The sequence below is a fragment of the Bubalus bubalis genome, chromosome 11, assembly GCF_019923935.1.
Source record: "Bubalus bubalis isolate 160015118507 breed Murrah chromosome 11, NDDB_SH_1, whole genome shotgun sequence".
Lineage (NCBI taxonomy): Eukaryota > Metazoa > Chordata > Mammalia > Artiodactyla > Bovidae > Bubalus > Bubalus bubalis.
In genome coordinates, this window is record NC_059167.1 from 87,684,733 (window position 1) to 87,712,495 (window position 27,763).

The following is a 27,763-nucleotide window of genomic DNA, read 5'->3' on the forward strand; positions in this document are numbered from 1 at the left end:
CACAGCCAACCCTTCAGTTTTTGGTGGACCACTTAGCAGGGCATTCTGGTAAAGAAGAGCACATTGCCTGGTCCCCAGAGAGACTACTGGTGGGGATCAGAAACAAAGCCGGCCCAATATAAAAAGAGTATGGCTAGGGTTTGTTCTCTCGCCTCCCTGCTCCCTCACGTGCTCACCTGTGGGGCGAGTGAAGCAGGCGATGTGCATGTTCCAGGTCAGCAATGCCTTTTAGTGACCCCACCTGGCTCCTTTTGATGCCCTCCAGCAGAGGGTGGGCACAGTGAGTTCCCTGCACTGTCCACCAGCCCCTTCCGAGCCCTGCCTCTTCCAGGCCTCCTCCTCAGCTGAGCCTGGGAACTATCGTCTAGAACTACCATCTGCTCAGCCTGCTCTGAATGGCCTCCTTTCAGCGGCCCACCCATGCCGCCAGGCCCTGGCGAGGTCTGCCAGGCCACGGGGCCAGAGACCAGCCTGTTTCCTCCCACTGCAGGGTACACAGTCACGTCGGTCGTGTCCTCTGGGCAGGGGCGGGTGTACGTGGCTGGAGCCCCCCGGTTCAACCACACAGGCAAAGTCATCCTGTTCACCATGCACAGCAACCGGAGTCTCACCATCCACCAGGCCCTGCGGGGCGAGCAGGTAACGCAGAGGGGGCTGGGGGCGGGGCCGACAGGCGGGACAGCCGGGGTGGCGAGGCTGGGAGGGACTGCAACTCAGCTCGTCCCTCACAGGACTGCCCCCAGACCCAGAAACATCCTTCCTGGCTAGGAGGGTATGCCTTCTTTATACCCACCTTGGAGCTCCCTCCCCAGACAGCCAGATCTCAGACCCTGCTGCAGCAACGAGAACCTGGGAGAACCCACGGAGCCCTTGTCTCTGGTGCACTAGCCAGACCTTTGCCCCCGACCACCAGCATCTCTCTGGTCGTGTCTAGAGTTCAGGGCTCTGGCAGAGGCAACATCCGGGCTATGACTTCCCAGCTTGGGCTGACAAGGCCCCTAGGCATCTGAAGGGGCACTCATGTTCCTCATGCCACCTCAGTGCTACCAGAAGTGGGAGGAGTCATGCCTCTGCCCACAACAAGGCCCCAGGGGTGCACCAAGATGCCAACTTCTTTCCTTCCCTGGAACGGGCATAATGCAGAACGGTACAACTGCCAATATCACAGCACCCCCCAAGACGTGGTGGGCAGTCTCATGTTAGAAGGTCTGAATGCACGGGGGAAAGCTATGATTAAAGTCAGGGATAGTGAAAAGATCAGGAAACAGGGTTCTGATACAGGTTTTCAATAGCCCAGGAAAACTGTGGTCCTGAGAAGCAACACAGCTTTTCCAAGGTTATTGGGTAGATTCACTGGGTAAAGCTCAGAATCCTGGACTCTTGGTGGGGCTGCCTACATCGTGCTACCTCCTGACCCCAACGACCCCCACACAAGGCCTTGGCCCCTCCTGCCTGGCAGCATCCAGTGTCCATAGCACCCTGCGCTGAGCTGAGCCCTGTCCAGCTCCTTCCTGTTATTCTTGGCTTGCCCCTGGTGCTCCAGAGCCTGGGAACAGCCCTGCTTCCTGCCTCTTCTACTGCCCTTGGCCATGAGGACACGCTCTCGGCCAGGTCTAACCTCAATCCCTCTAGCTGCAGGGAGCCATCCTTTCACCATCCCTCTTCCCATCCCAAGGGCAAGGGAGACCCGGGCGCTGCTCTGGTCCCAGCCTCCACACTGCCTGCCCATACCCCACCCAAGGCCGGCCCTCAGGAATCCAAGGTTAGACCTTGAGAGCCAGAGGGAATTTGCCGAAGAATATATGACATTTTTACTGCCTGGATCTGCCTCCAACATCCAAACGAGAAACCGCAGCACTGAAAGCAGCTAAGTTAAGTGGATTCCAAATCACCGTGACCCATATAGCTGAGGCCACATGTTTAGACAGTCTCTCTCCGCCTCCCTCTTTGCTCTCTGTCTGCCTCTTAATCACTCTGTGTAGGCACATCTCTCCCCTCCCCACACCGTGCTTATAATTTCCTTTTTCCCCTTTTCTATATATATATTTTTTTATCATTCTCCTCAGTTAAAAGCTTTTAATGCTTGAGGATAAATTTCTTCTAAAAACACCCCAAGCCAGGAAGGGAGAATCATGGGCTTGGGTGTCAGATGGATCAGAGTTCCAACCCAATTTGGCTGTAACCGGCCTTCTGACCTTGGGCTAGTGACTCAAATTCTCTGAGCTTCAGTTCCTTCCCTGTGAAATAAGGACAATGATTTCTCCCAAGACAGCGTGAGGCTGTAAAGTGCCTCACGCAGGGCCTGTCCTTGGGAAGGGCTCCTTTTCTTTCCTGAGCAACCCCTTGCTCCTATAAACATTTATAGAGCACCTCCTGTGTGCCAGACACAGTGCCCAGGCCTGGACGGAATGAGACAGGAGCAGCGCCCACTGTTGGGGGGCGTCTGTGGAGGGAACCAGTGCTTCGGGGAGAAGGACGGGGCTGGGGGAGAGCATGGAGAAGGGGGCCCCACGGCAGGGGATGGAGTGGGAAAGGCCAGGGGTGTCTTTGAACAGGAAGTGACCTGTAGGACGATAGACATGACCTGGAGAGAGGGGAGGAGAAAAGGGTAGAAGCTAAAGAGAAGTATGTGCAAGGGAAGCTGGGAAGCCCGCCAGAGCAGGGGGCTTTTGAAGAAGAGAAATCACTTCAGTGATTTCTGAAAAAACTCTGACAGTGAGAGAAAAAATTTCTGACAGTGAGAGAAATCACTGTCAGGGGGAATGTGGGAGCCAGAGGGTGGGAGCCAGAGGCTGGGGAGGCGGGGAGGCCAGTCCAGGAGGGTCACACTGCAGTTTGGACATTCCCCCCCAAAGCAAGGAAGGGGCATGGTCAGCTTCTGGAAGCCACTCTAGCTCCCCACAGGGGTGGGCTGGAGGGCCAGTCTGGAGATGGGCGGGGAGGGGGTCCTTCCTTTGGAAGGTGCCTCTCCTGAGGAAGAAGCATCAGAAGAGGAGGGAAGTAGATGGATTTGGGACATGTTTGGCATCCACCAAGTGGACTTGTGGGGAGACTGCAGGTGGGAGAGATGGGAGTGGAGCCAGGAGGACCCTTAGGTTTCTAGCTGAGTTGGAGGCATGGCACCCAAGGCGAGAGAGGAACACAGTAAGTGCTCAAATACTGAGAAGAAATCACAAGTCACCACCCAAGGTGCTAAGCCCAGAGTTATTTGGAAAATAAAATATTGAAAATGAGTTAAATGTCCAACAGAGGACTGATTAAACACGTTTGGCACATGCATAATTTGGAATGTTATACCATATAGTCAAACCTATGGCTTTTCCAGTAGTCATGTATGGATGGGACAGTTGGAGCATAAAGAAGCCTGAGTGCCAAAGAATTGATGCTTTCGAACTATGGTGCCAGAGAAGACTCTTGAGAGTCCCTTGGACAGCAAGGAGATCAAACCTGAATATTCATTGGAAGGACTGATACTGAAGCTCCAATACTTTGGCTACCTGATGCAAAGAGCCGACTCATTGAAAAAGATTCTGATGCTGGGAAAGATTGAGGGCAAGAGGAGAAAGGTGTGACAGAGGAAGATATGGTTGGATGGCATCCCTTACTCAATGGACATGAGTTTGAGCAAACTCCAGGAGACAGTGAAGGACGGGGAAGCCTGATGTACTGCAGTCCATGGGGGTCACAAAGAGTCAGACAGGACTTAGCAACTGAACAACAAAAGTTAAATAATGGAAAGTCAAGTGGTGGCGGAATGGTTAAGGAGAAAAGGGTTGGCGGGGGTGGGGGCCCTCATTCTTTCAGCAGAGAGTCTGAGTCAAAGGCTGCCCACTGGTAAGGGGAGGCCTCTCAGCAGCCCAGCCCCATGCCCCTCCCCCATCCCTGTGCCGCAGATAGGCTCTTACTACGGGAGCGAGATCACCTCAGTGGACGTGGACGAAGATGGTGTGACTGACGTCCTGCTGGTGGGCGCGCCCATGTACTTCAGCGAGGGCGGAGAGCGGGGCAGGGTGTACGTCTATAACCTGAGACAGGTACGGAGCGCGGATGCTGGCCAGCTTTCCAGGGGCACCTGACGCATGCCTTGATCAGGTGTCCATGAGGGAAGCTGGGAAGCGGAGACCAGCGCATGCCTGCAGACTGGAGAGGAGAGGAACCTCCTCTGCCCTTGGGTTTATGTAGCGGGAAAGAAACCGGGAAACAGAGGGGGATGGTGCAGGCCAGAGTGGGTCATGACCCTGAGAGCCCTTGCCAAGCCCCCCTGAGCCTTTTCCTGCCCCTGATTTTGCAGGACCGGTTTGTTTACAATGGAACGTTGAAGGATTCCCACGGTTACCAGAACGCCCGATTCGGCTCCTCCATCGCCTCCGTTAGGGACCTCAATCAAGATTCCTACAACGATGTGGTGGTGGGAGCCCCTCTGGAAGACAACCACGGGGGCGTCATCTACGTCTACCACGGCTTCCAAGGCAGCATCCTGAAGACGCCGAAGCAGGTGCCGCCCCCCACCCGAACCCCCAGAATGAATGGAGCTAGAACTTGGAGTCCTAGTATCTCATTCCCTGTCCTCACCCAGGAAAGGATTGCCCTCTGTCCTAGCTCTACCTGCCTCAAGCTGAAATTAGTCTCAAGACCTTCCTGTCACCCCTGTGGATACCCTCTCCCTGCTTAACTTCATCTCCCAACAACAGCAATAACAAAATCCCCCAAGGACCTGAATCCCGCTGGCCCTCACACGCTTTCATGCAACTGACTACATGTTGAGAAGACCTGGGGCTTCCCTAATGACTCAGGGGTAGAGAATCTGCCTCCCAACACAGGAGACGCTGGCTGGTTCCCTGGTCCAGGAAGATCCCCTGGAGAAGGAAATGGCAACCCACTCCAGTATTCTTGCCTGGGAAGTCCCATGGACAGAGGAGTCTGGAGGGCTACAGTCCGTGGGGTTGCAGAGTCGAACACAGCTGAACAAATGAATGGAGAAGGCCTATTTGGGCTCCTCTTCTCTGGAAATGCCTCAGGCTAGAAACAGTGCTGTATCCAAAAGTGAGCCATCCCAAGCGCCTTCCCCTCAGGGTCAACACTTTTGCCTATTTTATTAGTAAGCTAGCCTAATATACCACACTTAGAGATAGTGATGGGTTACCTGCCATGTAATGTGTGTTTACATCCTGTGGGGAATTCTTTTCTTAAATAGTTGATGTACAATATTATATGTTGCAGATGTACATCAGAGTGGTTCACAATTTTTAAAGGTTATATTCCATGTATAGTTATTATAAAATATTGGCTATATCCCCTGTGTTGTATAATATATCTTCATAGCTTATTTACTTTACACATAATAGTTTGTATCTTTTATCTCCTACCCCATCTTTCCTCCTTCTCCCTCTTCAGTTGAGAACCCTTTTATGACACATTATTTTATTAATCCAAAAGAATGACTTAATGGTAGAAATTTCAGGTTCCAAAACAGACCAGGAGAGGAGATAGCTTTGGGCTGAGGAAGTTTCCTGATAGTTTCAGACAGGCTGTCTCCAGGGCTCCCAGTTGTGTTTTCTCCTTAGGGTGCCCACACCCAGCTCTTTCCTTCTGCTTCCTGCAGAGAATCCCCGCCTCAGAGCTGGCTCCTGGCCTCCAGTATTTTGGCTGCAGCATTCACGGGCAGCTGGACCTCGATGAAGACGGGCTCGTGGACTTGGCAGTGGGCGCGCTTGGCAATGCCGTGATTTTGTGGTTGGTTCCCCCATTTTTCACAATTCTTGGGCTCTCTTGAGGGTCCTGATGGATACAGGCTTTAAAAGACACACTTTAGACTCTTTGTCTCTTGTCTTTAATCACTGTCAGCCAAATTCACCCTGTTCTTATCCCGTTATGACTATGAATTTCCTTTTTATGGATTCACTGTAAGTTATTTTGAAGTCCAAATCCCTCTTCTCAGTGGGGTTCAGAGATTTTAGAGCTATTTAGTGGCTAAAGGGAGAAGGCGATGGCACCCCACTCCAGTACTCTTGCCTGGAAAATCCCATGGACAGAGGAGCCTGGTAGGCTGTAGTCCATGGGGTCGCTAAGAGTCAGACACAACTGAGCAACTTCACTTTCACTTTTCACTTTCATGCATTGGAGAAGGAAATGGCAACCCACTCCAGTGTTCTTGCCTGGAGAATCCCAGGGACAGAGGAGCCTAGTGGGCTGCCGTCTATGGGGTCGCACAGAGTCGGACACAACTGAAGCGACTTAGCAGCAGCAGCAGCAGTGGCCAAAAACCCCCTTAGACTTTTTCCTAAAAGTTCTGATTACTGGGGCATTTCTCCCACTTGGCTTCTCTTAAAGGGACAGGCTGAGGATATTCTCCTCAGCTGGGAGGATTTCCTTCTCCCCTAGTGTGAAAGATTTCTTTCCTCCAAACCCCTTCTGACCCCTGGTTTCCTTTCTCAGGATCTCATTTCTATACCAGTCCATAGATATTTGCCATGCATTTGTACTTGGGGTCTGTGTTAAGCAATGGTCTGCAACTTTAAAAAAAAAAAGGTTTTCTAAAAGTCCATCTATTCTACTGAGTGATGTGTCAGCTACTTTTTGAGCCAAAAAAACACTTTAATTTGAGCTAATTTTCTATATGTTGATACTTTTATTATAAATACAATAACTTAAAGAAAATTTGTGAAATAAATCACTCATAGTTTCATCACCTTAACATTACCACTATTAATATTTTGGCATTTCCCTACCATTCTTTTACCATCTGCATATAATTTTATATAAATGCAATCACATTTTTCATACAACTTAAGAAAGATGTTAAACAGAGATAACTGATGACTTCACGGGGAGAATCTTTAGGTTCTTGGTCCTCAAGAATATTACATTCCACTCAGGAAATGTCTTAGTCCAGGTTCCCTGGAAAACAGAGCCTGAGGCGAAAGCTTGTGCATCTGCGCTGCTGTGGGAGGGACTTCAGTCTCCGAAGCAGAAGTGAGGGTCCAGGGGAACTGAAGCAGGAGAGGAGGAGAGGGATTCGAGAGGAAAGTACCTAATGAGCTGCAGACTCACACTCTGGGCAGCTCCCTGCTCCAGCATCTCCAGACAGGCAGAAAGAATACAGCCTCTGCTTTCTGCAACAGCCCCTTAGGGGAGCAACGGGGAGCAGTGTATCTGCGAGTTCCTAGTGTCCCCCCGGTGCCAGGGCCCAAGTGTCAGCTGCCCTACACCTCTGGGCAGCACTGAGGAAGCGGGGTCTCTGCAGGTCCCGCCCGGAAGTTGCACTGGCGCCACAGCCTGTCAGGTGGGGATCTTAGGTCTTTGGCAGCGACAGCAGCTTGGGCTAAATGTATTCACTGCTTTGGTTCTAGCCAGGAAGCAAGACAGGTGAACAAGGCCCAGGTTAGGGGGTAGATGTTGTCTCCCAAGTCTGTGGGGCAATACATAAACTACCTTCTTTACAGGAAACAAGATAAACATACAACCAGAAGAATCGGTCCCACACACTGGATTCAATCAAGCCCTAGCTTGTGATGTCTAAACCTGAGTGCTACCTGAGTGCTGCTGAAACTGTGGGCTGGAGCCCTCTAGGGAAAATTTAGAGGCAGACTCCCTGGATCTCAAACATGACTGCCATTAGCATCACCTGGGAGCTTTTAAACCTCTCATTACCCAGGCTTTACCCTGACCACTTAAAGTAGAATTTCTAGGTCAAGAACTCAGGCATTTAAAGAATCTCCAGGTGTTCGCTTCCAGTAGGCACCTAAGTCTGAGAACCACTGATAAAACCATTATATTTACACAGCATTTTGCAATGTCAAAGGGCATTCTCACTTACGTACTTTGATTTGCACAGTTCCCCGTCAGAGAGATCATGTGGTCTGTCCAGTAGGAGCCAAGACTCAAACCTACCCTTCTCACTCCTCAGCACAGAGGCGGCGCCATCCCCCTTTCACTAAGAAGAGCAGGGTATTAGCACAGATAATCATGCTACAACTCTGAAGCATGCAAAACTCACTATACTTGTTTCTTTTTATATAAATGCATGGTTTGGAGAGGCAATACTTTCCTTCCCTAACTCTATTTGACTTAGTCAATACGAGAGTAAATTCGTATTTCCTTGACTGCCTGGATGGGGCAGTGTTGGGATGGGTGGATGAGTAGGGAGTCTTAGAACTGTGAGTTGTTTTCTCCTTTGGCTGCACATTGGAGTCACCCAGGGTGCTTTAACACGCACGTTCTCCAAAGTGTGGTCCAGGTACCAAAGGCACTAACATCACCTGAGAGCTTGCTAGAAATACCAGGCCTGCTTTTTAACAAGATCCCCAGGAAGTGTGCAAATATACTAAAGTCTGAGAAGCATTGCTTTATGACATGTTGATGCTGATTCTGGTTTGATTTGACAAGGAGAGCAATTTGGGGATCAGGATTTTTTAATTTTTGTTTTATAGTAGAGTGTAGTTGATTTACAATGTTGTGTTTCAGGTGTACAGCAAAGTGATTCAGTTATGCCTATACATATGTCCATTTTTTTCAGAGATTTTTCCCATAGAGGTTATTACAGAATATTGAGTAGAGTTTCCTGTGCTATACAGTAGGGCCTTGTTGATTATTTTATATATAGTACTGCTGCTGCTGCTAAATCACTTCAGTCGTGTCCGACTCTCTGCGACCCCATAGACAGCAGCCCACTAGGCTCCTCTGTCCCTGGGATTCACCAGGCAAGAGCACTGGAGTGGGTTGCCATTTCCTTCTCCAATGCATGAAAGTGAATAGTGAAAGTGAAGTCACTCAGTCGTGCCCGACTCTTAGCGACCCCATGGACTGCAGCCTACCAGGCTCCTGCATCTAATGGGATTTTCCAGGCAAAAGTACTGGAGTGGGGTGCCATTGCCTTCTCCGATATATATAGTACTATATATATGTTAATCCCAAATATTTCCAGTTTATCTCTCCCCTCCATCTTTAACGTTTGGTAACTGTAAGTTTGTTTTTAAAGTCTGTGAATCTGTTTCTGTTGTGTAAATAAGTTCGTTTGTATCTTTTTTTAGATTCCACATATGAGTGATATCTTATGATATTTGTTTTTCTCTGACTTCACTTAATATGGTAATCTCTAGGTCCATCCATATTGCTGTAAATATCATTATTTCGTTATTTTTTATGGATGAGTAATATTCCGTGTTATATTCCATATGTATATGTATGTATGTACACCACATATTCCTTATCCTTTCCTCTGTTGATGGACACTTCACTTGTCTCCTTGTCTTGGCTGTTGTAAACAGTGCTGCAGGGAACACTGGGGTGCGTGTATCTTTTTGAATTATGGTTTTCTTTGGATATATGCCCAGGAGTGGGACTGCTGGATCATGTAGTAGTTCTATTTTTAGTTTTTTAAGGAACCTTCATACTGGTGTACCAATTTATATTACCACCAACAGTGAAGGAGGGTTCCATTTTCTCCCCACCCTCACTGGCATTTACTGTCTGCAGATTTTTTTGATGATGCCATCCTGACCAGTGTGAGGTGAGCCCTCCTGGTAGTTTTGGTTTGCATTTCTCTAGTAATTAGGAATGTTAGACATCTCTTATTGTGCTTTTTGGCCATCTGTATGTCTTCTTTGAAGAAATGTCTATTTAGATCTTCTGTTCATGTCTTGATTGTGTTGTTTTCTTTTTTGATATTGAACTGCATGAGCTATTTGTATATTTTGGAGATTAATCCTTTGTCAGTCACTTCATTTGCAAATATTTTCTCCCATTCTGTGGGTTGTCTTTTTGTTTTGTTTATGATTTCCTTTGCTAGGCAAAAGCTTTTAAGTTTAATTAGTCTCATTTGTTTGTTTTTGTGTTTATTTTCATTACTCTAGGAAGTGGATCCAAAAAGATATTACCGCAATTCATGTCAACGAGTGTCTTGGCTATGCTGTCCTCTAACATAGGAAAACATCTTGAAATGTTTTCACAGGAAAACACAAATCTTAAATTTGCATCTTTAATCCATTTTGAGTTTATTTTTCTATATGGTGTTAGAGAATATTCTAGTTTCATTTTGTTTGCATGTAGCTGTCCAGTTTTCCTGGCACCATTTATTGAAGAGACTGTCTTTTCTCCAACTGTATATTCCTGCCTCTTTTGTAATAGATTAATTGACCATAGGGATTCCCTGGTAGCTCAGCTGGTAAAGAACTGACCATAGGTGTGTGGATTTATTTCTGGGCTTTTTTTCATGTTCCATTGATCTATATTTCTGTTTTTGTGCTAGTACCAAGCTGTTTTGATTACTGTAGCTTTGTATTGTAGTCTGAAGTGAGGGAGCCCGATTCCTCCAGCTGTTTTTCTTTCTCAGAATTGCTTTGGCTATTTGGAGTCTTTTGTATTTCCATACAAATTTTAAAATGTTTTGTTCTAGTTCAAACATCAGAAGTTTTTAAAGCTCTCCAGGTTACTGTAATGGACATGCAGGGTTGATGTGATGAGGCAAAAGGATGTCAGTATGGTCTGTAGCAAGCATACCACTAGGAAAATGACAAAGGGTTGCCTTGAGGGGCTATGAGATTACTTAGCCTGCCCTTCACTACTTGTGCACATTTTTGCCCAATCCTGTGACACCAGAGCCCCTCTCTGCAGGCCCCACCACCTCCTCACCCTCCAGTGGTGGTTTTAGAGACCCCATTCCATCTGGCTCTCCACCTTCCCCCAGGTCCCAGCAGGGCAGCCTTGCACCCTGCCCACCCCTGCTTCTCTCCCTCCTCCTGCAGGTCCCGCCCTGTGGTTCAGATCAATGCCAGCCTCCACTTTGAGCCATCCAAGATCAACATCTTTCACAGGGATTGCAAACGCAGCGGCAGAGATGCCACCTGCCTGGCTGCCTTCCTCTGCTTCACACCCGTCTTCCTGGCACCCCATTACCAAACTGCAACAGTCGGTAAATCCGGCCCCTCCCCACTCCCCCAGCTCCAGTCTCTCCCCGGAGGACTTTGTGTTTCCTCTGTTTCTAAATCTGGGCTTTTGCTGAAATGGGTTTTGAGTGCCAGGGTCACACCTAGAGCCACGTTTGATGACTTCTAGATGCCCATTCAGTGCTCTCATTCCAAAGGGCAGAGAGGGGGACTCATGCCAGGGAGAGGATGGCAGTGAGCAGCAGTGACCAATGTGGGAGAGGCTGGGGAAGGTGGAAACAGTCAGAGATAGGGTTTGAATCAAAACAGGGGACGAGAAGCAGTCTAATAGCTTAGGGTGTAGAAGCTGTGAAGTCAGATTCCGAGAAAGAGTCAGACCCATGAGGAATCTGAAACAGGGCATCAGGTGGATAAAGACCCAAGTAGCAGTGATTTCTGCTCAAAGTGAGCTTGAATCCACAGCAGGACAGTTTCCTTCTGAGGGTCCTTCACTCTCAGCCAAGGCTGGGATCAGACAATGGCTTCTGACAGCCCTGGGCCCAGTCATCCCCAGCAAGTGGCAGCTGCAGGTTCCAGCACCAGACTGGGCCAGTGCAAGAAACTGGGACCACAGAGAGCTGCTCAGCCAAGGAGCAGGACCAATCAGATGACTTAAAAACGGGTGTTCCAGAAGGAAGATGAGAACAAAGGCAAGCCTGGGTGGTGGTGTCCTTTCAGCTTCTATGAAAGGAGAATAATACCAAGGACCTGGCACACCCAGAGTGCTGCTGGGGTACCAGAGAAGGGGCTGGGCTTTTCTTACATTTAGCAAAAGATCAACCCAGTTGAAAGGGAGGGGAATGCAGTCTTTAACCTCAGAACAGTCTTAGGTTTGAGGAGCTGGTGGGCAGGGCCTGGCCAGTCCTCCCTAGTGTGATGGCAACTGCCACCTGCAGACACTCAGATCCAGGCCCGACAGGATCCCAGAGCGGAGGGCGAGACCTGGGAAGGTGACAGGAGAGGGCAGAGCTGTGTTGACTCCAGAAGGGGCTCAAGTGGGGACATCACCATGACGCCCATACTGTCTCCTCGCCTCTTCCACTGCGTTCACTCTCCCCTCCATCTCCTCCTCTTTCTTTATCCCTTCACTGCCAATTCCATCTCCCTTTCTCCTTCTTCTGCCTCCCTCTTCTCTTTAGTTCCTTCCTTTGGCTTTTCTCACTGTACTGCTTCTATCTATGTGGGAGTTTCCTGCCTACATTGAGCCTTATGAGGGGAGAGGAGTAGCTCTTCCTTGGCCAGCCTGGAGGGCTTCCTGGAGGAGGCTGACTTTCCAAAGGCTATTTGTAAAGGGAAGTAAACAGTCTTTGGTGGAGATGTGGCTCCACCTCCATGGTCTTCCCCTCTCCTTCCTCCAGGCATCAGGTATAATGCCACCATGGATGAGAGGCGGTACACACCGCGGGCCCACCTGGACGAGGGCGGTGACCGGTACACCAACAGGGCTGCCCTGCTCTCCTCCGGCCAGGAGCACTGTGAGCGGATCAACTTCCACGTGCTGGTGAGCCGGATGCCCTGCAGCCCCAGAAGCAGAGCCCAGGCTCCTCCAGGAAGAGAACAGAGCTGGAGGAGGTGCTGCCATGGAGAGGCAGAGAGCTCAGCTGCTGCCAGGCTCATGCTGAGCCCCCAGCAGACCTCAGGAGGCCAGCAGGGAGCAGTGTCCTAGACCTTGGGCACCCACACTCATACCCCAGAGCAGAGGCCACTGGGTCACACTGCTTCCCCACCTCACTGGACCCTCCCCTGATATCCCCTTTGCCATCTCCCAGATGCCCACCATTGCTTAAGCAGGGCGTGAAATCTAAGGAGGGAGGTGGGCTCAGTGATATCTTGCAGAGAGAATGGGGGTCAGGGGCCATGGCTCAGAAGGAAGGGATAAGCAAAGCATCAGCTAAAAAGGAAGACCAAGGAAGGTGGACCAGTGGCATGTAGAGGCTGGGGGGAGGAACAGAGGCCAGCCTGGCAGAGAGGGGAGCCAGTGGGGGTCAATTCCTCCACCCAGAAACTCCAGACACCCAGGCACAGCTCCAGCCTTGGAGACACACACAGGGAACACTGAAAGCCCACCTGGCCTCAGTATCCAAAGGGCAAAGATCAGAAAAATAAGGAGTCCTAGTGTATGTTAATGTGTCGCCCCTATGACGTGTCTGTGTTCTCAAAGTGGGGCCCCCAGACCAGCAGCATCGTCATCTGGGAACTTATTAGATATGCCTTAATACAAGGAAGCCACTCATGTCAAGATTTGCACTCCATGAGAGAGATTCAGGGATTTTTCATTCAGCTCTAAGCATCCCCTGAATGCCCCTATTCATCTGTCTTCTTTCGTTGATTTGACACATTTATTAAGCCTTGTCACAGTGCTAGGACAGTGCTAAGAGGCTTCTGAGGGGCTAGGACTAACACAGAATCACATAGTTAGGATGCAGTGCAAGAGTGTCAGTAACAGTCTGAACAGAGTGTGGGCACGTGTTGCTGGCTGGCTTCCTAGAGGCTGGGGGTTGAAGATACAGGTTCCCAGCCTTGAAGGATGAGCCAGAGTTGGTGGAACATGCAGGCAGTGGGGCTGGCGTACACGGACCCAAGGGCCCTTTCCAGGAGCACACACGCCAGCTGCAGACCCATCTAGGAACCTCTGTCTACCCACAGGTGCTAAGGCTCCATGGACTCATGCTCAGAGCTGACAGGTTGCTGCCCTCCCAGCTTAGGGAGATGACAGTTCTCTCTCAGCGGTCCTGGCCCAGACATGAATGTTCCCTCTGCCTTCACCCCATCCTCATCTCCTCCCACACAGGACACCGCTGACTACGTGAAGCCAGTAACCTTCTCAATCGAGTATTCCCTGGAGGACCCCGACTACGGCCCCATGCTGGATGACGGCTGGCCCACGACCCTCAGGGTCTCGGTATGTCCTGGCACCCGGGGGAAGCAGCTCTGGCACATACCCCACCCCAGCCCTCGCCACTTCCCAGAAGCCCAGGCTTTGTGAGGGCACAAATGAGTTCTTCCCCTACTGCATCTTCCCATCTCCTGCCCCACAGACCCCCAGCATGTCCTTCCCTCCTTCCTCGTGACCTGTGCTGAGCAGTTTCTTAAGGGTAAGAACCAGCCTTTGAGGTTTCCTGTATCCCCAGCAGAGAGTGAGCCTGGCATGGATCCTGAGAGTCAGAGGACCAGAGGGACTTTAGTTCTTAATCACCACCTCCCTCATTTACAGATAAGGACACTGGAGGCCAGACAGAGTGATTCAACCACAGAGCCTGGTCTGCACTGGTTGAATGATCGACTTATTGACAGTCCTCCCAGCTCCAAGTATTCCAAAAATAAGTTGTTTTAGCCTCATCAATGGCTCTGCACACCCCTCAATCCACACTTTTCAATCCCTGGCTCTAGGAGTTATTGGAATTGTCTGGTACCTAATATTCAGATGCTCCCTATGTCTGCAACTCCATATAAATCCCACATAAAGAAAACGTCAGACAGTTATCAGTTCTATCTAATCTGTTCTAGGAGAGCAGGCAAAATAAACCCTGAGGATCTAGGAAACAACTTTCAAATATCCCACAGTGGTCTTAAGACCATGACCCGTGAGTTCCAGCCTCTACGCTGTCTCTGAGAATTATATAGAACCCAGCCAGCAAACAACAGTCTCAGAATTACTCACATGCTTGCTTGTGTTTCTCCGACGTACAAGCACAAGGTTTCTGAAGATCTCTGTCCTCATTCCCCCCAGCAGCCTCCCCCAGCTCCTTCCTCTTCCCAGAGCTGCCACATCTCACCACCTACCACCCACCTGCACACCTCCCCTCTTCTTCTGATTCTGAGTCACAAATGTGTAAGTGAGAGTGTCTGAAAATGCAGTTCAGGAGAGGGGGGTGATACTGGCCTGGCAAGGCTGGAATCCTCCTTAGTGAGCAGGGGAAAGCTGGATACACTGAATCTTAGTATTTTCCCCATCACAGTCATTACAAAGCCACTACAGCTCATGAGTGGACACGAGTCACTCATTCTGTAAGCTTGCTGAAGCCCATGGCAGATGAATGGGAAAGGTATTCTCTGATGCTGATGATACGGATGCAAGGTGGTGATCAAGGTCATAGGCCAAGTCAGAGTAGGAATCAGCTCATAGGTAGTGTCAGCATGCAATGAGATGGGGGGGGGGGGGGGCGGATCCCGGAGGAGGTGGCCTTCCCGTGGTCCTTTAACAGACATGAGATGGGGACAACAGGCTTTTATTCCAGGAAAGCTGACAGCATAGCCAAGGTGTGGATGTGGAAACAAGCAGGATGAAGGGATGTGTAAAGAAAAGATGAGAAATACAGCTGAAACAGTCAGTCTGGGCATATTACCAAGGGCTTTGGATAGCAGCTAGATGTTTCAAAATCTTGTCAATATAGATTTCTAGCCTCCAGCAAATTAGAAGCATTCTTCCCATCTCTCTGCTATAAGTTCTTATTTAGCTTCTCCTCAATGCCCAGCACTGTTCTAGTACCATAAAATCTTGCCTCTGGGGAGAATGAGCCATTCCATACAATTGAGTATAACAGATGCTTATCGTGTTAAATTATCCCTTTTAATCAAGTGGATAGAAATTTTTCTGAGGGTTATTCTATAGTTTTCACACTTAAACAGTATGCTGAGCAGGGGTGGGGCGTGTTTCATTGGAGACTTGAAATCACCAAGGTGAACTCGGAAGCTAGAATACAGTGAAGACCCCGAGGGCTTCCGAAGTGTCTGGAGTTATGTCCTGTCATTGAAAGCCTTGCTTTGCCCTCCTTTGTATAGCTCTGCTTTGTATTCCTTGCTGGCTGCTTCAAGCTACAAATCCACCACGGATGGGGAAGCTAAGGAGCAGGCTTGATAGAAACGTGTCTAAAGCAAGAACACTTGGATCTGAGAAAGGGCTTCCCTGGTGGCTCAGACAGTAAAGAGTCTCCCTGCAATGCAGGAAACCTGGGTTCGATCCCTGGATGGGGAAGATCCCCTGGAGAAGGGAATGGCAACTCACTCCGTTATTCTTGCCTTGAGAATCCCATGGACAGAGGAGCCTGGCGGGCTACAGTCCATGGGATCACAAACAGTCAGACATGACTGAGCGATTAACACTTTCAGGGAGCTCCCCTCTTCTCACTTACAGAGAAGTCAGTGACTGTAAGATACACCTGGCCTCTGTGACACCAGCTTCCCCTCCCTTGATCTAGGCCGTGCTCCTGTTTCACCACTCAGCTCCAGACTTGAACACCCACCCACCCACTGAGCACTTCTCCCTGGGTGGGTCACAGGCACTTCAAACTCAGTGTGCCCCGAACTGATCCCCTCCAGATAACCCCTCCATTTATAAATAAATGGTGTAGCCATCCTTTCAGACACTCTAAACTTAGCCAACATCCAGGACCCTTTTCTCCTTTAGTCCTGATGAACTCCAGGTCCTGCTGCTCTGCCTCTGAGGTCCCTAATCTGTTTCCCACTCTGCACACCCACAACCACACCAACACCATCATCATCTCTTATGTGAACAGTGCAGCAGCCTCCTCAGTAGGGTCTTCAACATGCATGTCTAGGAGGACAGTCCCAGCCGAAAGCGGTCAGTGACTCCTATCATCTGCAAGATACCACCCCCACGACGCTGTAGAACATGACTCTAGCCATCTCTCCATCTCCTGCACCCCTTACTACAGCAACATGAAATAACCATTATTCCCCAAACTTACCATGCTGCCTCATGCCTCAGGCCCTTTGCACAGACTCGTCCTTCTTCCCAGACTACCCTCTCCCTGGTCCACCCAGTTAACTCAGTCTTCCTTTGGAACTCTGACCGACTGTCACTTCTGTGAAGCCTTCTCAACCATCATGGGCTAAGATTACCCTTTCCTCCCTCTGCCTCTTCTATTTCTCATACAAATTTTGCATATTTCACACTGTAATTAATTGTTCACACACCCATCTTTCCCATGAGTTGAGAGCAAAGGCTGTATATTCCTCATCCTTTACCCCCAGTACCAGAGAGCTTCCTCCCCACAGTAAACACTCAATCAGTGTTGACTGGTGCCAGGTAAGTGGGTGTTCTGTGCTGGTACCTTGATTAGAGGATTGAAAGGGACCCAGGATGAGTTGAGTTTTGAGCCATGTTCTAAAGAAAGGACTATCTATGCAAAGCCATGATCAAAAGCAGCATGGTATCTGTGAAAAGGGCAGAAAAAAACAAAGCCCATGTCTAGTGCCACAGAGAGAGGAGCTGGTGTGCTATGGGGGTAAGGGATGAGCCACAGGGAAGACTGGGACTGGAGGCTGTGGGTGCCCTTTCCAGCCGCCATACCTGCCTCTCCCTGGCCCAGGTGCCCTTCTGGAACGGCTGCAATGAGGATGAGCACTGCGTCCCTGACCTCCTGCTAGATGCCCGCAGTGACCTCCCCACAGCCATGTGAGTTGGTTCCTCCCCTCTCCACCCTGACTCCTTTCGCTCCCCTGCAGGTGGATCTGGGCTTCCAGGGCTCTGGATGACAATCTTGCACGCGCTTCTCCCAGGCAGCAAGGACCAAACACTGAACTTGGAGCATGGGCCTAGCTTAGGCTCTGCCTCTAACTCCTGTGTGACCTCAGGGAAATGCCTAGCCCTCTCTGGGCATAAGTGACCGCCTCTCTAAAATGGATAGTTAGCCTAATCCAACCTTCTCAAACTTTGTTTAGGAAAAGAATCCTTTCTACACTATAAAGCTGAGAAAAGGTGGAGACTGAGGACCTAGCGTTCTCAGTACTCATTGTGCAACTCCCAGAATAGATGACTTGTGAGGTCCTTGGACTGACCACTTGGGCTCAATGCTAAGGAGTTAGCGGGAGATGAGCAGGGTGATCACAATCCCCTGGAAGAAATAAACTAGCAGACAAGGAAAAATAATGATCCTATTTTAAATTTCAAAAAATTTATGCTTAACTTTTATTCAACTATAGATGATTAGATAATAAACATACACTATAAATGGAAATAGTATAACATGATTGCTGCTGCTGCTGCTGCTGCTGCTAAGTCGCTTCAGTCGTGTCCGACTCTGTGCGACCCCATAGACAGCAACCCACCAGGCTCCCCCGTCCCTGGGATTCTCCAGGCAAGAACACTGGAGTGGGTTGCCATTTCCTTCTCCAATGTGTGAAAGTGAAAAGTGAAAGTGAAGTCGCTCAGTCGTGTCGGACTTGTAGCGACCCCATGGACCGCAGCCTACCAGGCTCCTCCGTCCATGGGATTTTCCAGGCAGGAGTACTGGAGTGGGCTACCATTGCCTTCTCTGATAACATGATTTTATATATATATATATATATAAACAATAAGTATCTACTGTATACCACAGGAAACTGTATTCAGTATCTTGTAATAAGGACTTGCCTGGCAGTCCAGTGGTTAAGACTCTGAGCTCCCAATGCAGGGGGTACCGGTATGATCCCTGGTCAGGGAACTAACATCCCACATTATGCTTGGCACAGCCAAAAAAAAAGTGTGTGTGTGTGTGTGTGTGTGTGTGTATAAAACTTATAAAGGAAAAAAATCTGAAAGAGAATAAATATATATAGATATATTAATATATATAACTGAATCATTTGACCATAGACCTAAAACTAATACAACATTGTACATCAGCCATACTTCAATTAAAAATACAAATAATAAACAAATAAATAATAGAAAAAGTACAGCCAAACCTTGTGAAAAGGAGTAGAAGCAAAGATTCTAACCAGCTGGGCTAATAATCAGGATTGTCTCTGTATTGAGCTCTGAGCTGCCTGGCAGCCAAAGCCAAAAGGGAAACGTGCTGACGGAGGGGTGATGCACGCACAGTGAGGCCTACCCGTGCCTTCCCCACCCCATGTGCCTGATCCCCGCCCGTCCCTTTCCCTCAGGGAGTACTGCCAGCGGGTGCTGAGGAAGCCTGTCCAGGACTGCTCTGCCTACACGCTGTCCTTTGACGCCGCGGTTTTCGTCATAGAGAGCATGCGGCGGCGGGTGGCAGTGGAGGCCGTGCTGGAGAACAAGGGTGAGAACGCCTACAGCACCGTCCTGAACATCTCCCAGTCCGCAAACCTGCAGTTTGCCAGCTTGATCCAGAAGGTAAGATCTTGGTGGCCTGCCTGAGGGGAAGCGCAGAGGCAGGAGAGGAGGGCTCCAAGTAGGGGCCTAACTGCCCTTCAGAATCACCTGGCAGCTTAGAGATCCCTGTGTCCGGACTTGTGCCGGACGTTCTCACTGATGTGGTCTGGGCGGGGCCTGGGTCAGCCTGCTATTAAAGCTTCCGGGTGATGTCAGCGTGCAGCCAGGGCTGAGAACCACGGGGAAGGGCAGTCTGAGCCTTTCAGAACCAAGGAGAGGAATATCCTTCAGCCTGCACCCTTGGCCCTTGTTAGGGACACACACACATTCACACACATATGTGTGCACAACAGCACGTACACACCCTCGGCCTACAGCTCCCCCTCCAGACTTTCTCAGAAAAGACCTTCTAACAAGAATCAGAACTGACTTCTCCCCCACTTTAAAGCTTCCCATGGTTCCCAGCTGCTTTCACAACAAATCTCAAACTCCTTTTTCTGGCATTCAAGCCCCTTCCTCCTTCCCCATCCACCCCTGCCACTTCTGCCCTCGCCTGCAGCCCCACTGGCCCCCAGTGTTGCCCAGTACACCTGCCCTTTCACACCAAGGCCCCCTCCCTCCTTTCCCGACAAGCTCCTGCTCCCTCTTGGTAACCCCTTACAACGCCTGCTTACATTTCACCCTCTCAACAGCCCCAGGAGGTGATGGTGGTGGTCGTGTCCCCCTTTACACAGGAGGAGACAGAGGCTCAGAGAGGGTTTAAGTGGACTGAACAGGGTCAGGCAGCCAGCAAGTGGAGGAGCAGGATTCCCACCCAGCAGCTGGCCCCTGCCCGCAATTCACGAGAGAGCATGGTCCCTGTACCGCACTCCCTGGGGTGGCTTCCTGAAGCCCCAGAAGGTCACACAGGGCCCCCCAGCCTGCGCAGCTCCCTGGCACAGCCTTGTGCGTGCTCCATGGGCATCATCAGTGTCTGAGCACTGCCCTGCTATAACCCTGAACTCCCAGAGGGCACGTGCCCTTTCTCAGTCACGTCTGTCCCCAGGGCTGGGCATGCAGAAGGCCCTCAAGACAAGTCTGTTGAACAAGCCTAGGACATAATTGTCATGTGTGGGTGCTCGGGGGTCCCAGGCTCCATCAGACACAGTCTCTGTCCTCACAGATCTCACAGCGTCCACATGGGGCCTGGGGGCTGCAGAATAGAACAGCCAGCCCTGTGTTCTCACCTCGACCACCCCTTCCATTGGCCTGGAGAGAGACAGGACGACCCCTCCCCAGCCATACACACACACACACACACACACACACACACACACACACACACACGAGCACGCACTCTTCCTATAGAGCAGGAAGAGAAGCCCAGTGGAGTGAGGCCCACTAGAAAAGCGGGGGGCTGCCTGCCCTTGATGGGTCCCCAGTGTCCTCAAATAGACCCCAGGTCAGTGCACAGAATGCAAGGAGAGGTTGTTAGTGCAAAATCACTTCCTCTGCCAGGCCCAGGTCCTGCCCCGCAGCCCAGAGTAAAAGCACCCGGCTCACCTGATAGTCTTTAGGCCTCTTCTTCCAGAGATTGTTTATCTCAATCTGGACTTAGGTTATTTAGGGGAAATAGAGCCCCAAACCTGCATCCATCTTTTCCTGCTGCCGTAGCCCATACTGTCCAAGGCCAATCCCATGCCTGTTCATAACCCTCATGGGAAGGAATCATGGTGCTTTGTTTCTTCGACACAAAGGGAGTTTGGAAATGTGTCCTGTGAAGGGCCATGTCCACAGGCACACGTACACGCACACACACATGTACACATACACATGGCATATAGTATGTGAGTAGGGCTGGCCTGCAGCCTCGCTCCTTCACCAGCACCACCGTCCATCCCCAGCCCAGGAGGTGCTCACAGCAGAAACACCCCCTCCTTCCTCTCCCCAACCCCTACTACCCAACAAGGGGACCTCAAGTGGAAGAAGCCACTTTCTGGTGGACTGAGCAGGTTACCTCCCATCTCTGGGCCTCACGGACCCCACCTGTAAGCTGGATGATAAGTCCTGCCTCCAGGCTTGATCCAAAGGGAGTGACACAGCACGTCCATGAGTGCCTGCCCATTTTCTTCACAACCGGGCACCGCTGGAGCCAGGCCCTACTGTCCTGCACCGGCTCCTGCCATGCTCTCTGCACCCAGAACCATGCCACACCCGTGCCTCCAGGGGCTCTGTGCCTGCAGCCTCTGCTGCCTGTGTTGCAGCCTCAGCCTGGGCAGGTGGGGGCTGGGGGCAGGGGTGGCCCCCAGACCTGGGTCTGAGACCCCACCTAACTACTGCCCATGACGCCCCCACCTTCCCCCAGGATGACTCAGATGGCAGCATCGAGTGTGTGAACGAGGAGAGGAGGCTCCACAAGAAAGTCTGCAACGTCAGCTATCCTTTCTTCCGGGCCAAGGCCAAGGTGGCAGCTGGGGCGTGGTGTGCGGGGGGCCTGGGGCGGGTCAGGCTGGGGCGGTGTGCCCAGGGCGGGTCAGGGAGGCACGGGGGGGCGGGAGCAAGAGAAGTAGAAGCCAACAGAGGGGCAGACTGGGGAAGGACGGAGAGGCCTGGGGGTGGCTTTTAAATTAAGGTTGTTTTATTCTCCCAAGAACCAACATTTGAATGACCTAATCAGCCAGCCACCCCCAGGGCTGACAGCACATGCCCTGAGAGCGTGGGCCCTCACCTCGGGGAATCCTGCCGCTTCCGCCCCCCACCCCCCACCTCCTCTTGGCCAGTTAGCCCTCTGTACCGTACCCTAGCATGTTTTTACTTTTTAAAAAAAATTTTTGGCCTCACCATGAGGTATGTGGGATCTTAGTTCCCTGATCGGGGATTGAACCCACGGCCCCTGCATTGGAAGTGTGGAGCCTCAACTGCTGAACCACCAGGGACGTCCCCCTAACATGTTTTTAAAATGTCCAGCCTCTGTCTCCCCAGCTCTGCCTGGGGAGAGGTGGGGAGGAAAATGAATGTTTTTTGAGCAGGTACCATGTGCTTAAAAGTACATGTGAAAAGAGTGTAGAGTTGGGAGAAGCAACTTCCTGGGAAAGGGAGGTAGACTCCAGATTGTGGGAGCATTTTCCCATCCCCTGGGCAGCAGGCAGCCACTGAAGATTCCAGAGTAAGGGAACACCTAACTGAGGCCAAGCTGCTTGTAAAGTGAGCATCAGACTGAGGGGAGCCTGAGGCAAGGTTAGCTGGAGAGCCGAGTGTGTTCCCACAGCAGAGTCTGCAAGGCTGGGGGATGGAGCGGGGGATTAGGGCTCCTTAGAAAAGAACTTGTCAAGATTGCAGTGTTTGAGGTGAGGCACTGAAACACTCAGGAGCTTTTGGGTGAAGACCCAGGGGGGGCAGCACCCAGCCCAAGCTTCCCCACCCCACCCGTGGCCACTTGGGGAGAAAGGTCTCCGCCACCAAGGTCTTGAGAAAACCAGTGAGGGTCAGACCTAGGAAGAGCACCAGGGTTCCATGCAAAGCCCCAGTATAACCACCAGGCAGGACAGAAGGTAACAAGAGGCTCACAGGGCACCATGAGGGGACCCAGGCCCTACTCCTGGGGGAAGGCCAAAGGCAGAACGGGGACCGGGGCCATCGGAGCGGCGGGAGGGCCTCTGGACAAGGAGACAGATGTGTGACTAGCCTGCTGAGTAGCCTGGGACAGCCTCCACGCTTCCCCACCTGTTCACACGCAAGAACAGGGAGTGCACGTGGGCGGTCTTACCACTCACTTCTGGCCGCACCTCCCATGGTACATGGTGATGGCCGGCTCCCCTTCCTGCCATCAACTCACCCCCCCAGAAATTCCTGCAGGAAGAGTCTGAAATTGGACTTGCTGCCTTCTGGTGGCCTTCTAGTTAAAAAGGGAGGTAGCGAAGGGCTGGCTCCACAGCCAAGAAGCCCCATCTCAGGAGCTGTTGACCTTGGCTGCGTCCCCTCCACAGCCCCCAAGCGCAGCTCACATTACTCCAGCACTTGGTCCTCCCTCCCCCAGTCCATTCCCTGCCAGCAGGGTCCACTGAGAGGGCAGGGGCTGGGAGGGGGGCCAGGGCTGCTGCGGGCAAGCAGTTCCCAGCCATCCCAGCTCCAGCGACTCTTTCTTTGCAGGTGGCTTTCCGTCTGGATTTCGAGTTCAGCAAATCCATCTTCCTGCACCACCTGGAGATCCAGCTCGCAGCGGGCAGGTCAGGGCTGGCCCACTCCTTTCCCCTCCCCACTTGCAACTCCCAGGCCCTGTTCTGCCACTAGGAACTGCCCCTCCCCACATCCCTCGCTGCCCCAGCCTGGGAGGGCCCCAGGTTAGTCCCCAAGTGCTGGCGAGCTGCACTGCCACTGTTATTCAGCTTGGATAGAAATAATAATACCCTTACCTTTATATAGCAGTTGCTTAAAAGCTTACAGTTGTGAAGCACTGGGCACATATTGTCTCAGTCAGTCTTTACGGCAGCCTCTTAAGCAAAGCAGGACTTATTCCCATCCCACCTCCCAGGTAAGAAAAAGCTCAGAGAGTTTGAGTGAATTTCCCATCAACACACAGCATGTAAATAGCACAACTCGAAGGTAAACACTAGATTTCCTACTCCTCCCATCCAAGCACTAACCAGGCTCAACCCCGCTTAGCTTCTGAGAAGGGATGAGATGGGGTGCATGCAGGGTGGTATGGCCATAGACAGATTTCCTCCTCTTTATCCAGTGCTAGATGAGATGGGGTGCATGCAGGGTGGTGTGGTTACCCTGCACAGATTTCCTCCTCCTTATCCAGTGCTCTTTCTGCGCTGGCCCCTTCTCTCCCCTTGCAAAGTTCCAGTTTTTAAAGACCTTCTCTTAACTCTCTGTGGATCTGTCTGTCTGTCTGTCTCACAGGTTTCCCCGAGGCAGTTCACTTTAGGTTAACACCATGAATCACCCATGTCAGTAATAAACACACAAAGGCAGGAAGGGATTCTAGCTTTATAAGGCTTTATAAACCCTCCTGAGAACTTCTCCACACTGGAAATAAATCTGGCAGCACCAACGTTCGAGCACACACAAGAGTCAGCAGTCACGAAGTGCTGGTGATCCACACGCCAGCGTGTGCTTAGTGCAGTTAGCCAGTCTGTGCACTTGGGTGGAATGCTCACCTGCCATAAGGCGAAGATGTGTTGATATCTTGAGGCCTCCCTCTAAGAAAAGAGCCCCTTCTCACAGGTAATGAACACCCTTGCCTGCAGAGTTCTTGGCAGCGTGGCTGCTGGCGGGCACTTGTGAGTTGGGCGTGTGTGTGTGTCAGACTCCCTTTTCTAACTAAGCACCTCTCTGGGTTAAAGCTTCCAAAGGAAATCCAGCTTCATGTACATAATGAGCAGAAATTGTCTCTCTTTATGTCTAAAATGATCTGCCCTGGTGGTGTGGTTCGTGGTGCTCAGAAGTAAAGGGAAGCATATTTGACAAAACTCTAATGCCTCCCTGGTCTTTTAAAGGCAGCACACAGCCCCTCAGCCACTGCATGGGAGCTGCCCGACCTGTACCTCAGAAAGGTCAATTCAAGAGTCAGTAAACGCTCTCAGTTCAGTTCAGTTACTCTGTCATGTCCGACTTTTTGCAACCCCATGAACCACAGCACGCCAGGCCTCCCTGTCCATCACCAACTCCCCGAGTCCACCCAAACCCATGTCCATTGAGTTGGTGATGCCATCCAACCATCTCATCCTCTGTCGTCCCCTTCTCTTCCTGCCCTCAATATTTCCCAGCATCAGGGTCTTTTCCAATGAGTCAGCTCTTCGCATCAGGTGGCCAAAGGATTGGAGTTTCAGTTTCAGCATCAGTCCTTCCAATGAACACCCAAGACTGATCTCCTTTAGGATGGACTGGTTGGATCTCCTTGCAGTCCAAGGGACTCTCAAGAGTCTTGAATCAATTCTTCATGCTCCTCTCCTCCCCTGGGCAGAGCCTTGCCCTGCAAGCATAATCCCCACCCCTGGGGCCCCCAGCACAGGACTTGCCGGGCTGACAGATGAGAGGGGGCACAGGCTGCTGTGAGCAAGCTGGCATGGTCCTCCCAGCCTCCAGCCCAGATGTGCTGTACCCAGAGAGAGGGCAGGGAAAGCTGAAGTCCAGGTCCCCTGCCTCCCCGGCCTTTCCCCTCCTGGGAAACACCTCCAATGGCTGCCCGGCACCGCGCCCCCAGCTGGCCTCTCTGGAGCCGCAGCCCTAGACCAGCCGGGAGGCTCCTTCTCAGCCCGGCTTGGATCCCTCCAGCCACCCTGAGCCAGTCGGGGTGTGGGGCTGAGTGGAGGGAGGGCTGCCCCTTCGTGACCGCAGGCGCGGCCGGCTCTCCTTGCAGTGACAGGGATGAGGAGGAGAGCACCAAGGAAGACAACACGGCCCTTCTGCGCTTCCACCTCAAGTACGAGGCTGACGTCCTCTTCACCAGGTGGGCCGGGGCCCCGGGGCCCCTGTGCTCAGAGATGCAGCCAAGTGTTATCCCTAAGAGTGCAGCGCCCCGTCCATGAAAGGGAGGCGGTGTCCACTAGAGGAGGAGGAGGCACAGACCTGGTCCCCAGGGAGCTCCCTGCAGGGGGCACCCCGAGGGCTGGGAGCACAGGCAGCGTCCACCCAGGAGAGGCTGCAAGTGGGGCCCTGCTCTGCAGAGAAGTCAAAACAGTATCCGAAGTTGCTAAAAAGTCCATCTGCATTTCATTACCACCTCACACTGGCAATTCTAAACAGTATCAGTGAGAAAATGCTCCTGCCCCCAGGGCAGACTGCTCCCACCACCCCCCTCCCTCAGTCTGCTCCTGGCCCCCAGTCTGCAACCCCCCCACCTCCCAGAGCGCCCAGGTAGGTGGAGAAGTCAGGAAGTAACAGCAAACAGAAAGCTCTGGCCCTCCTTCAGCCAACACTAGAGGCTGGAACGGTGCACAGTGGGCAAGTTGGTGATCGAAAGAGGCCATGCGCCTGGGCACGAGGCAAGGACTGGGATGGCAGAGAACTGGCCTCTGATTCATGCCCATCCCACACCCCAGCAGACATTGCTAATTGATCTCAGTGCTCATTCCTGCTGGGAAGAAGCCTTCCCAACGCAGCCCTCCCAGTGGACACAAGAGGAAACCTGTTTGCTGTGATCCGGGGAGATGGGAACATGCCCACACCTTCTTTCGTTCGTTTATCCATCCAGCCAACGCCGACTGAGCTCACGGCGTCCCTGTCCTCTGTCCCTGTAGGAGCAGCAGCCTGAGCCACTACGAGGTCAAGTCCAACAGCTCCCTGGAGAGATACCATGGCATTGGGCCTCCCTTCCACTGCGTTTTCAAGGTTAGGCTGGAGGGCAGCCAGGCAGACAGCGAAAGATGGGAGCTGAGAACCCCCGTTTGGGAGGGAAGGAATCTGAAAGTGTTGCCAGTGCCCAGATTCCAGCCTCAACCCTGCCACCCCTTCACTGTGAGACTTTAGGCAAGTCCCTCCCGTCTCTGAGCCTCTCAATCCTCATCTGGACAAGTATGGGGCTGGACTGGGAGGGTGTGTCAGTGAAGATTAGGTGTATCTGCTTATGATTTTTAAATATGAAAAAACAGTGATATATATAATGCTCTGGGGTTTATTCTCTCCCATAAAAAAGAAGTCCAGAGTTGACAACTTTACAAAGTCCTCTGGGACTGGGTCTCCTTGTGTCCACTCCACCATCCTCAACATGTGATCATCAACCTCTCAAGTTCACCTCATAGTCCAAGGTGGCTGCAGCTCCAGTCATCACATCCTCATTCCAGGAAGAAGGAAGGGGAGAAGAGTGTGCAAGACCCCTCCCTGAGGAACCTCTTTGGCACTGCCTCACACCTCCAGTTACCTCTCATTGTCCAGAACAGTGTGGTTCAGCTATACGGGAGGCTAGGAAATGTGCCTTTTTGCCTTGGTTTCTGTCACTAAGGAAGAAGGGAGAAGGAAAATTAGGAGGCATTTAAGAGTCTCTGCCCCATGATCTCCCCAGCCCTGAATTGTTGGGCAAGAGTCAGGAGCAGGCAGACAGCTAGAAACACACAGATGCCTCGATGGCTTGTCCAAGAGAGGTTTAATAATCTGCCCAAGGCCACACAGCTCAACTGTGGCAGCAGCCATGGGTTATGTGTTCAGCCTTTCTGATTTCAAAACCCTGCTTGTATTCACTGCGGCTCTGACATTGAATAGATGATGAGATGGTTGGATGGCATCACCGACTCAATGGACATGCTGCTGCTGCTACTGCTGCTTAAGTCACTTCAGTCGTGTCCGACTCTGTGCGACCCCATAGACGGCAGCCCACCAGGCTCTGCCGTCCCTGGGATTCTCCAGGCAAGAACACTGGAGTGGGGTGCCATTGCCTTCTCCGTCAATGGACATGAGTTTGAGTAAACTCCGGGAATTGGTGATGGACAGGGAGGCCTGGCGTGCTACAGTCCATGGGGTCACAAAAAGTCAGACACGACGAGCGACTGAACTGAACTGAACTGAACTGATGCTGAATGCATCGCAGCTAGAATGTGCACCAATGCACACTATTTACATCGTGCATCAGAATGTAATCATTACATCCGTTAATGATTCTCTCTCATAATAAAGGAGTTGCTGTCACCGTCTCCACCCAGACCTCTGTCCAGGGCGACACCCAGCACCATAGCCAAACGAGGGTGAAAGGGGGAAGTAACCCTTGCTTTCAGCCTCATGGCCCCCAGTGGCCGTCCTCAGCCTCCAGGAGCCCATCCCTTTCAGCTGCCGTGCAGTTTCCTTCCTGCAG

General features: G+C 51.5%; 1 protein-coding gene across 1 annotated transcript in view; it reads left to right on the plus strand.

Moving 5' to 3' along the window:
• ITGA11 (integrin subunit alpha 11) overlaps window positions 1-27,763 on the plus strand; it is a 132,325-nt gene that overhangs the window by 95,833 nt on the left and 8,729 nt on the right. Inside the window, exons 12-24 of the mRNA XM_025296261.3 lie at window positions 491-639; window positions 3,894-4,034; window positions 4,292-4,495; window positions 5,603-5,733; window positions 10,743-10,909; window positions 12,281-12,423; window positions 13,714-13,824; window positions 17,255-17,340; window positions 18,810-19,017; window positions 21,341-21,439; window positions 23,125-23,201; window positions 25,340-25,429; window positions 26,220-26,310. Of these exons, the coding sequence (XP_025152046.2) occupies window positions 491-639; window positions 3,894-4,034; window positions 4,292-4,495; window positions 5,603-5,733; window positions 10,743-10,909; window positions 12,281-12,423; window positions 13,714-13,824; window positions 17,255-17,340; window positions 18,810-19,017; window positions 21,341-21,439; window positions 23,125-23,201; window positions 25,340-25,429; window positions 26,220-26,310 (1,697 nt within the window). The remainder of the gene's footprint in view (window positions 1-490; window positions 640-3,893; window positions 4,035-4,291; window positions 4,496-5,602; window positions 5,734-10,742; window positions 10,910-12,280; window positions 12,424-13,713; window positions 13,825-17,254; window positions 17,341-18,809; window positions 19,018-21,340; window positions 21,440-23,124; window positions 23,202-25,339; window positions 25,430-26,219; window positions 26,311-27,763) is intronic.